Raw genomic sequence first — 12,238 nt, forward strand, 5'->3', positions numbered from 1 at the left:
GGAGAGACTAGCCGTCGTAACAATCCTGACCAAGCTGATAATGATCGAGAAGGGGAGGATAATGTCAACATGAACACCCCTCCCGTCAATAACAATAATGGGGGTGGCCCTTCGGATGATAACAATACGAAAGAGGACCACGTTACCTCTCCCCGAAACCACTCGAAGACAGATACGAGTGAAGACAAGAAGATGAGGGATTTGGAGAGCAAGATCAATGCGTTGATGAATGCTCAGGAAGTGAAAAGGTCTGGAATACCGTGCCCATACCCAAGGGAGTGGGAATCAATCCCGTATCCAGCAAAATTCAATTTGATCAATTTCACGCCATTTGATGGAAAGGGTTCCCCCACGCAGCATTTAATATACTTCAAGTCTCATTTGGGAATAATCTCCGGGAACGAACCTCTGATGGTACGGTCATTCGTCGGCACTCTTCGCGGAGCAGCCTTCGATTGGTATCGCCGCCTCAAGCCGGGGAGCATCGCCAGTTGGGATGACATGGAGGATATGTTTCTCACAAATTTCTTTGACGACGACACTGAGGTCTCGATCGGGACATTATTTGATGAGAAACAAAAGGACGGAGAGTTAGTAGAGAATTTCATTAAGCGATTCCGAAACAAGGCCATGAATTGTAGGGATCCGATTAGTGAAGACTTTATTCTGGAGACTTGTCATAACAATCTTTCATTGGATATTCTTGAAGCTATGGGAATGGCACCATCTAAGACCTGGAAAGACTTGAAGGTCCGAGGGGAAAGAGCCGAACGTTTCCTCAAGAGAAAAAAAGCCGAAAGAGGTCAAACGACGGCACCAGCCCCGCAACAAAATTTTGTCCCTAAGGGAAAAGGGAAAGCACAGGTGAATGCAGTAGATGCGAACCAAACATTTGAAGTGCAAGCGCAACCGCAACAGCAGCAGCAGAGGGCGCCTCAACAGTCACGGTGGCAACAACAGCCTCAAAAACAGAAGACTTCGGAACCAAAATTCCCGAAGGTTTACTCATTCAAGGAAGATGAAGTTCCCGGTATTTTTAAATACCTTATAGAAAACAATAAGATTAAGTTGCCGCCAATCCAAGATCAGGAAGACGCCAAAAGGGTTAATGACCCGAAATATTGCGCGTTCCACAGAGCAGTTCACCACCCTACCAAGTCGTGCTACGCCCTTAAGGATAAAATTCAAGCTTTGATTGATGTTGGGGTCATCACTATGAAACAACCTAAGGAGAAGAAGGTGGGTGCAAATGCAGTATCGATTAGCTTCGGTTCTGTTCCCTTGAACTGGTTCCAGCATGAGCCGGTAATAAATGCAACGGTGAAGACCGTGAACGATGATCCTCATAAACAGCGCCAGAAGGGACTTGTACCACACACGGCCCCGAATGGTGAGATTCTTTGGGTTCATCCAGATTTGGTTGGAGATGAACAATGGACCGGAGCCTCTTCCAAAAAGAGGTCAAAAGGAAAAGGTAAGTCTTGTTATGGAGCTTTTGCTATTCCAGGAAAAGACGACGAGGAAATCCCAGCCTTCCCGCTTTCTGAAGATGAACAGGAGACCTTTGCAACACGGAGTGGGAATGAATATCACTACAAATATCCGGATGCTTCTGAGCAACTGGGAGCAAACAAAACCGTTCCCTCAAAGACGTTGGCAGAACTGGGAATTGTCGCGACTCCCCCAACACCTGTAGCTACGGAGAAAGTCCAGCAAAAGGAGAAAGGAAAAGAGCCTCTACACCAAGAAGTCCAAAACCCGAGGCAGTCTCGATTCAATCATCCGATTGGGAGAGACAAACCGGGAAAGGCAAGCTCTCCGCCCCATTTTGACATCATGGCGCAGTTAGCTAATATACCAGCCAGGATAACCCTATATGAATTATTGCGTCTATCAAAAGACACAAGGAAAGCATTGCAGGAAGCCTTGAATGACTCTGAAGCTTTCTTGACTCGAATCAAGCCGTCGTCTGAAGAACCGGAGCCGTCAGTTGAACACTGTAATCTCGCGGCGCATCGTTTTCCCTGCATCTCTTTCACCAAAGAAGACATGCAGACGAAGAATTCAAAGCACGATCGGCCTCTATACTTCACCGGCCACATTGGCTCCAGCGTTGTTAACCGGATCCAAGTCGATCCGGGTTCCGCTGTCAGTATCATGCCATTCCGATTGATGCATAATCTCAGAATACCAGCTAGCAAGCTAGCATCTACGGGCACTACAATCTACGAATTCAACACCAGTGGGTCCAGACCCTTAGGAAAGATTCGAATAAAGTGTGTTTTCCCGACCCCGCGCGAGCGGCGTCGATTATTCCGTACCGCGCGAGCGCGGTCGTATGTTTCCGACCCGCGCGGAGCGCGGTGTCGCGATTGTTTCCGACCGCGCAAGCGGCGGGTCGCGCTTATTCCGACCGCTGCGACGGGTCAGATTGTTCTGCCTCGCCAGTCTAATGCCCAAAACACGTTTTTGACAGGTTTTTTAATTGGTTTTTACAGGGTTTATTCGTTACAGGGGTTCTTACTGACTTGAGATCATCCTCAAACGTGGATTAGGCTGCTGTTGACTAAAGATAGAGCCAAATCCCTTGTTCTTATCCAAATAACCGCATTTGAGGCCTATAAATATGAACAAAGGCTCCATTTTCTGGATCTGGAATCTTATCAGAGGACGAGGTGGCTGGCTGGATTGGAGAGTGAAGGAGCACGAATTTTCAGCAAAGCACAGCGAGATCCCGCGTGAACTTCGGAGAAAGGAGAAGCGTTTCGAAGGCTCTGAAGCTCGTAACGTCCGTTCCTTGAGATTAGGCTTTGTCTTAATCTCGAGAAGAAAGCCTGAAATCGCTTTGTCGATTCCAGGACTTCAAGCAAATACCCCCTTGGTGAGGTAGAAGCTCTGCCCATTTTCTGGCAACCGGATCTGATTCGAGTCGTCCACGGATTAACCCCGGCACGCGGCGAAGAACCCACGCAAGCAAGAGCCGATAACGGATCTTGCGTTTATTTTCAAGAAAGTTGTAATCTTTTTCTTTGTTTATTTTGAATTCATTTGTAACGTTTAAGTTTATGAAATCAATGACTAAGGTGACTTTCGACGAAAACAAACTGGCGACCAAGTGGGAGCCGACGCTGTTTCTGCGAAGGCTGACGTGTCGCAACCTCGATCCGATCCCGGTTGAAACGGAGGTCGAATATGAGTTCGACAGCAGAAGTACGAGGATACTTGTTCCTCTCCTCCAGATCGGCCTCTCCTCACAATCCAGGAAGGCACCTCCAGGAGACCCGCTGGACGTTCACTGCAGAAGCCCCAAGAAAAGATCTTCCGCCGACCGCTGCACCCGTGGCTACAACGCCCCGTCGGCATCCGACGAGTTAAAACTGACAGATCTGAACCCCTTAAGCAAAGGGTCGACTGTTGAGGATGTGCCACTCTATCAAAGAGAGCACGTCAGAGCGACGTCAACGCCGTCGCACGCCAACTGCCAAAGCCTTGGAACAGTTGATGGAGTCCGCTATGAGGCGGATCTGAAAAGTAGAAGGCGCCCAACCACCACCAACAGAGAGTGGACAGCCCCCTCTTTTTAAACGAAGTGAAGAACGAATGGGTTCGCGTCAAAAGGAACCGATCACTCTTCAAGAGGCGGATTCACAACGCCGCGCATTGCCTGCACAAGCAAAAATTCTGTTGCAAGAGGCCAAGAAATTGAGAAAGAAGGAGTGGAACATAAACACACAAAGAACTAGGCAGCAAGTATGGAGGCCAAAGTCTAAAACGGCGGCCAAAAATGTCGGAAACGTCAGTCACTCCAATCGACCCGCGAAATCGCGGGTCACTCCAATCCGACCGCGAAAACGCGGCGCACTCGCAATCCGACCCGCGCGAAATCGCGGGTCACTTCAATCCGACCGACCAAAGCGGGGCGTCATTAAATCCGACCCGCCGAACGCAGGTACTTCATCTGACCCGCCAAACGCAGGTCACTCCAATCCGACCTTCCAACTTGCGGGTCGTCCAAATCCGACTTCCAACTTGGCGGGTCGTCCAAATCCGACCTTCCAACTTGCGGGTCGTCCAAATCCGCCTTCCAACTTGCGGGTCACCCAAGTCTGACCGCAACAGATTCAAGCACAGAAAGTGTCCTGCACTATTTCTTCGATTCCATCGAGTTCCGCACCTCCGGTTGGATTTGTGAGCAGTGTGGATTTGTCCATTTCAAGATGACCATCAAAGATCGCCTTGGCCCTTCACCCGATGATCGGGGCAAAACTCCGGTCAGAGGCTTAGGCCGATTGAATGAATCTCGACCACATTGTCAGCTGGAGGTCGTCATCCTAAGCAGTGGAAGAGAGTATAAGCGGAAAAGTCCCGAAATGACCGATTGGACTGCGTGTTGAAATCCAGGAGCCTGTTGAGGGCCGACATTCCAAAAAACGTCGCCTTAGACATGCGACTCCTGAAAATGCTAACAAAGCGTTGTATCCTCAGAAGAAAACATCTCGTCGACGAGACGTTATACTGGGAAGTCGTGCCAACACACGATAGGTTTGCTCCAGTCATCAAACTGACGATTGTACTATCAAGCTGGGGGTGCGAACAAATCCAGGAAATGAGTGGGCCGAAAAAACAGATTCTTCACTGTCCATGTGCCAAAATCATCAAGGCAGTTGTGTCAGAATGTTGCTGTTCCAAGACCCCGGAGAGAGTTTCAGTATTTGAAAGATCTCCACCAAAACGTCCGAATCCAGACCAAGACTGTTTCGAAGAAGAGAGTGTTCTCCAAGATGATGAATTTCTAAAAGTATCTGTTAACATGACGCGGAAGAGGAAAGTCAACGAACACTTCAGTGCCGGATCAGTTCACCGAAGTATCCAACAGTATGACTGCGATTGCGAACAGGGACCAGTAGGCAAAGAACTACCAAAGAATACAGAAGGGACTTCCCTCATAACCAAGATGAAACTCGAGGTATCTCCGACCCGCGTTCTGCGCGTCGGATTAATCCGACCCGCGTTCCGCGGGTCGGATCCATCTGACCCGCGTGAACGCGGGTCGGATTCATCTGACCCGCGTGAACGCGGGTCAGACCGGGTCTAGTGCCTCTTTTGCTGTATTTTCGTCCGTTTTCGTCCGTTTTCGAAATTTTCAGAGTTCAACCTCATCTCCCGGACAATTTCACGGTATTTTTGTTCATATTTGGAATGTTCAGAGTTCGACTTCATTTCCCGGATAATTGAGCGGCATTTTCAGTCAGATTTGGAATTTTCGGAGTTCAATTCCGTCTCCCAAATAATTGCGAGATATTTTCGTCTATTTTCAGAATATTCGAGACCCAATTTTATATTTTGGGTGATTTCATGATTTTTCACCTATTTCGGAATATTCGGGACCCAATTTTATATTTAGGGTGATTTCGCGATATTTTCGCCTTTTATCGGAATACTCGATATCCAAACTCCAACGGGTACATGAGTCTAAACTGCTCCCCATTTTGACAGGAAGTTCCTAGAGAATATTACGTATAATAATTCTTAAGGATAACCTTTCAAAACTCCAACGGGTACATGAGTCTAAACTGTTTCCCATTTTGACAGGAAGTTCCTAGAGAATGTTACAGATAATAATTCTTAAGGATAACCTGGCAACCTCCGGCGGGTACACGAGGTTAAACTGATTCCCGAAACTCCCAGGAGTACACGAGTATAAACTGGTTCTCCTCAGGTTAACGCGAAACCCTAAGGTCAACGCCGGTCAACGCGTAGCCCTAGGTCAACGCCGGTCAACGCGTTGCGATGAAAGTCAACGCCGATCGATTCGAAACCCTAAGGTCAACGCCAGTCAACGCGTAGCCCTAGGTCAACGCCTGTCAACGCGTTGCAATTGATCCAAAAGTCAACTCAATGACATATCAACAAAAAAATCCACTCACCAATTCCGGTTCAAGGCTTCAATAACGGTCAGACGATAAACGCAGTACCGGGAAAATCTTAGCTATTCGACAAAATACAGAATACGCTAAAATATGGAGAAGTCAAGAATCGAAACCATCTGTAGGTCCTTTAACACCGACTGAAGGTGGGGATCCATCATATCCAAAGCGTTCCAGACTCCTCTATAAAAGAATGAGGCTGAAACACTTTGGAGGGGGTATCTGTAGGCGTCTAAAATTGTCTACGAGAGCCCACACGAAACTCGAAGCAATGAATGGGCGAGTCAAGAAGATTCGTCAAATCAACTCGTGCGCGTCGGTCAAACGCGTGCATGTCAATCAACTTGTGCGCGCCAGTCAACGCGCGCACGTCAATCAGCTCGTGTGCGCCGGTCAACGCGCGCACGTCAATCAACGCGTGCGCGTCAGTCAAACACATGCACGTCAAACCAACTCGTGCGCGCGCCGGTCAACGCGCGCACGTCAACCAACTCTTGCGCGCCGGTCAACGCACGCACGTCAATCAGCCCGCGCGCATCGATCAGCACGCGTATGTTAACCAACGTGTGTTCGACGATTGGTCTCGCGATGAAGCATACAAGTCAACAAATCGAACGAATACGCAACAAGAACAAGTCCCGGAAGAAAGAAACCAAAAAAAGGGAGAAAGTCGGCGAACCCGCGCTAAGCGCAGGACGGAATGATCCGACCCGCGCAAGCGCGGGACGGATCAATCCGACCCGCGCAAGCGCGGGTCGGATCAATCCGACCCGCGCAAGCGCGGGTCGGATCAATCCGACCCGCGCATGCGCGGGTCGGATGATTCTGACCCGCGCAAGCGCGGGTCGGATTATTCCGACCCGCGCAAGTGCGGGTCGGATTATTCCGACCCGCGCGAGCGCGGGTCAGATCGTTCTGCTGCGCAGTCTAATGTCCCAAAACGCGTTTTGACGGTTTTAAATTGGTTTTTTGCAGGGTTTATCGGTTCCAGGGGTTCTTAACTGACTTGAGATCATTCCCAAACGTGGTTGGGCTGCTGTTGACTGAAGATAGAGCCAAATCCTTTGTTCTTATCCAAATAACCGCATTTTGAGGCCTATAAATATGAGCCAAAGGCCTCCATTTTCTGGATCTGGAATTTTATCAAGAGGACGAGGTGCTGCTGGATTGGAGAGTGAAGGAGCACGAAATTTCAGCAAAGGTCAACGAGATCCTGGCGAACTTCGGAGCAAAGGAGAAGCCGTTCGAAGGATCTGAAGCTCGTACGTCCGTTCCTTGAGATTAGGCTTTGTCTTAATCTCGAGAAGAGCCCTGATTTCGCTTTGTCGATTTCAGGACTTCAAGCAAATACCCCCTTGGTGAGGTAGAAGCTCTGCCCAATTTTCCATCAACCGGATCTGATTCGCGGTCGTCCACGGATTAACCCCGGCACCGGCGAAGAACCCACGCAAGCAAGAGCCGATAAACGGATCTTGTGTTTATTTTCAAGAAAGTTGTAATCTTTTGTTCTTTTGTTATTTGAATTCATTTGTAACGCTTAAAGTTTAATGAAATCAATGACTAAGGTGACTTTCGACGGAAACAGGAGCCTATTTGAGGGTTTAGATTGTGAGAGTTGTAAACCCATTTGTATTTTTTTTCTTTCTAATAGTAGATCCCCCTCCTTGCCCCGTGGACGTAGACAGTTTGCCGAACCACATAAAATTGATTGTTTGAGTTTGTGGCCATTGTAATAGTTTTTAGGATCCCTCGACGCGCAGTCCTAGAGCTGACGAGAGGAAGAGCTAATATTCCACTTTGATGGGATATTAGGCTTCAGATTCTTGTTCCCTTTGAGAAACAAGAATTCTTATCGATCTTTCTCTCTTATTGTGCACCAGAAACTCTGCCGAAATTTCCGCTACGCACAACAAGAGGTACCTAAACATGCATTGAAGGGAAGAGACCAGATGATTAAGCCAAAGAGTTGAATTCAGTTCGAATTGGATTAGGTTTCAATTTTGTTTCATAACATGGTAAAACTCAATCAGTTAAAGAGTCATGTCCTCAATTGGATTAGGTTTCAATTTTGTTTCATAACATGATAAAACTCAATCAGTTAAAGAGTCATGTCCTCAATTGGTAAGGACAAAAGACTAAAGCTCACACGTCTCTATTGCTTTCTGACAAAAATGAGAGGAAAGGGCAACTTTATTCTTGACAAGGTGTAGAACACGACAAAAAGGTGCCTTTCTTTCTTCAAAACACATTGTATACAACTCATTGTATGCCATGATCAATGCGCTCAAAGTTGAAACAAATATAATTCTAAAATATCCGTCACATTGTATAGTATCAAAAAAAGAAAAAGAAAAAAAGAAATAACCATACGCATATCATCAGAACTCATGGTCTTCTTGCAGAACCACAATCATTTCTTCAACTATACTCCAATTTTGGCAAATAATATATGTTATCTCCCCCTCAAACTCATGCTCTTCTTCTTCTGGCTAATAGCAAATCGTCTAGCCATGGCAACATTGTAGAATCTCCTCATATGATCAGACAGCCGATGAATGGCTTGGAGATTCCCAATCTCCGATAAACGCCGCATCAAAGCATCAAACTTCACAAATGGCAATTTCATCCCCCTCTCTATTACCTCATCCAAAAGAGAGCATGCATCATCGACTCTCTCACAATCAAACAACCCCTCGACCATGATACTATACGTATCTGCAGTTCTCGCACATTTTCTCCTATCCATCTCATGCCAAATGCCAACTGCCCGCTCTGATTCCTTCATCTCGAAAAACATTGAAATAAGCATGTTGTAGGTGTGAACACTTGGCTCACAACCCACCTCAATCATTTTCTCACAAAGCATCAAGGCTTCTTCAGGCTTCTTCAAATTGCATAGTACCTTCAGAAAACAGTTATAGGTGAGGACATCAGGTGGATACCCTTTATTACCCATCTCTTCTAGTATCTTATATGCGGCATCAATCTTGCCTATTAAACACATCCCTTCGATCAAATCCTTATAGGTTGAAACATCAGGAAGGCATCCAGTGTTCCTCATATCACCAAGAAGACTAAAGCATTCATCCATCTGATCATCCTTAGCAAGGGCCACAATCATTACACTATAAGTTTTAGCGGTCGGCGAAGATATCGTTGAACCCTTTGTCCTCATGAACTCGAAAAGCTCTCTTGCCTCTGATACCATCCCGACACTGCAAAAAGAATCAATGGCAGCATTATAAGTGAAGTTCTCAGGAGCAAAACCCATTCCGATCATTTCTTCCAACACCTCCATCGCTTTCTTCGGGTCTCTAACTCTACACCACCCGAAGAACAAAATGTTGTAAGTATCAGCATTTGGACTGACCCTTTTCTTCACACGATGAAACAAAACCTCAGCTTCCCTAGCCAAACTGCATTTGCAAAGAGAATCCAGTAACATGTTAAATGCATCCACTTCTGGCGCCGTGATCTTTATTTTCTTCTTCTTGGCGAATCTCCTAACATGGGTCAGATGCTTTTCTGTGTAATTCTTGAGTATGATCATTAAGGCCTCGACTGAAACGGAATGGTTATTTTTTCGCTTCATCTGATCCAGGACATCACAAAGAACACCGAATTGCTTCAACTTGTATCGAGTACTCGATAATATATCAATCATGTAGTTATAAGTTTGTCTCTCATGAGCATAATCATGGTGATGCCCAGCCCAAGTGAAGAACCTCAAAGCTAGTCTTTCTTCATACCGCAGTTTTCTAATGACATCGTCCACCAATTCAGTGGACAACTCTAAGCCTAGAGAATCAAGGGTTGCCTCCAAGCTCTTGTTTGAATTGGAGTTTGATATGATAGCTTCATATACTCTATCAGCAGCAGAAATTAACTGGTCATTATTTTCACTAACGGGTTGGTCCAAGATGAGATCTTTATGTGAGGAGAGTGTACAGAACCGAGAAAATTGTAATTTCTCTAAAATGGGAGGTCCCGATACAAAAATTTCTTTAGATGGAGAGGAGAATGGCCTAATTAAAGGGACCAAATTTGAAGAAACTGGAGATGTGGGTAAAAATAATACCAAATTTCTGCAAAATTTGGGAAAACGCCACATGGGTCTGGAGAATCTAATACAAGCATTGATTTTGAGCTTCAGATAGGTTTAAAAAACGCACCTATTTCGCTGATTTCTTCAGTTTTTAGGGGAAAATTCAAAGCTAGGGTTTTGCTTGCTGCACCTTTGTGCTTGGTTTTGGAGTTCGGATATATTATCGGAGTGCGATGAGTTATCGGGTTCGGGTTGGAGTGGCTGATTGAGTATAGCGGAGCATAAAAGTTAAATCATTCGAGATCAAACGACCTGTATATGTCTTTACAGGGCCTTAAGATGAACATCTGGGCCTGAATTTGAATAAGGGCCCAGATTTGTGAAGTCTAAAACTTTTGTTTGACCCTTGGTGCAAACGGAAGGGCATAAAGATCCGATACGGTACGTACTATTACGTCAGCACGTTGTGAATAACGGATGTGGATACAAATACGAATATAATTCGAATACGCACACAGATCGGTTAAGTGAGCACGAAGACGCTGATAACACCTATTTAGATAGGGTTCAAAATAATCAAATAAAATTTTGTTGCATGCTTGATTATGAGTGTTATTTCAATAAAACTGAGAAATATGTTTAGAAAAGTTCAAGAAAGAGGAGAAAGAAAAATATAAAAAATCCTATTGAAGGTCCTCTAGATCACACGGATTGATGCGCGTACATAAATCTTAAACTTGGCCGTTAACAATCATTCGATTTTAACTGTTTGGTTTGCTACAAAAATAAATTACAGCGAATGTTGTGGCGATGAATATGAATGAAATTAGTACTACAAAATTTTCGTTTCAATATCTGCAATTATATTGTAGGAAATGTACTTTAATACAAATCGGTGTTTGGTTGAAAATAATTAGTGCAAACGCTACATAACTTTGTAACATAAGGAAACTTGGGTGTAGATGATTTTCTCATTTGACAAGATGGATATACATGACCCTAATCGCAAGATTGTTACCATCTCAGGTCAGAAAATGCATTTCTTTTAACAAGAACTACAAGTTGCACAAGCACTTGCTAAACCAAACATAACAGAAAAGAACCAAAAACATCACTCAAAGGAACAAGGTTGAGAACTTATGCTCATGATTACAGTACATCTCAAGTTACACAACAGCTTTTAAATAAGTCACCTACAGAAGCACTGAATACACTCGTGGCTATATTTAACTGAAGATATCCATTGAAAATGAAGTTATATGTACCTTGCTCACTACAATATTATTCAAATGACAATGTGTGTATATATTCTTTCTTTTGAAGCACGTCAGATATAAGAAGCAGCTACCAGGCATATAAAGGAACACAAGTATAGTCTATAGATGATGCTAATTCCTCTCGTTCACCAATATCGTACCACAGGAATGCGTGCTGCTAATTTTGAGTGCAAGCAGCGCGCGATTAGATCTTAAAAAGAAGAGAAAGAATGGTGAAACAATGAAAAGTTTAATACGGAGAAAAAAGAATACTGTGATATTTCCTGAAACTAGCTTAGGAAATAGTATGACCTCAATCGATCTTGGAAACATATTGGTAAGAAATTAATGAAGAAATTACAGAAACTCAGAAAAATCAGCAGAGAGTTTGGCGGTCGACCGGCGCGGTCGACCGCAAAATGAAAAGTTTAATACGGAGAAAAAAGAATACTGTGATATTTCCTGAAACTAGCTTAGGAAATAGTATGACCTCAATCGATCTTGGAAACATATTGGTAAGAAATTAATGAAGAAATTACAGAAACTCAGAAAAATCAGCAGAGAGTTTGGCGGTCGACCGGCGCGGTCGACCGCAAACGTGCACAAACTCTACTGGGAATCAGAGCTGGTGGCGGTCGACCGGTGCGGTCGATCGAAGATGGTGGCGGTCGACCGGTGCGGTCGATCGCGGATGACTGTAGGATTTTCTGCTCTCGGGTTTGATGATTCGGTCGACCGGTGCGGTCGACCGCGAGACCTGCGCGGTCGACCGACGATGATCTGGGCTGGGCCTTTCGGTTTTTGACCCGTTTCATTTCTGAGTTGTATATAACTCAAATCCTGATTGTTTAGGGTTAAGGCAAGGACGAATTTGAGCATCCTTGGAGAGAGGATTGTTGCATTCAATTGTGGGAGAGATTTGAGAGATCAAGAGCTTTGTTTTAGGGTTTGGTCTGAGAGATTTGTAACTCTATTTATATTCTCTTGATTTCTAGTAGTAAAACTCCCCT

General features: G+C 45.1%; 1 protein-coding gene across 1 annotated transcript; it reads right to left on the reverse strand.

The window, feature by feature from the left end:
* On the reverse strand, positions 8,102-10,210 carry LOC109843523 (pentatricopeptide repeat-containing protein At1g73400, mitochondrial). Its single transcript, XM_020412458.1, has one exon. The coding sequence runs from the start codon at positions 10,036-10,038 to the stop codon at positions 8,380-8,382; it is 1,659 nt and encodes a 552-aa protein (XP_020268047.1). The 5' UTR covers positions 10,039-10,210; the 3' UTR covers positions 8,102-8,379.

This window comes from Asparagus officinalis, chromosome 5, assembly GCF_001876935.1.
Source record: "Asparagus officinalis chromosome 5, Aspof.V1, whole genome shotgun sequence".
NCBI lineage: Eukaryota > Viridiplantae > Streptophyta > Magnoliopsida > Asparagales > Asparagaceae > Asparagus > Asparagus officinalis.

What these genes read in the sequence shown, in the direction of transcription:
- LOC109843523 (XM_020412458.1), bottom strand. Translation starts at nt 10,038, where the DNA reads ATGTGGCGTTTTCCCAAATTTTGCAGAAATTTGGTATTATTTTTACCC.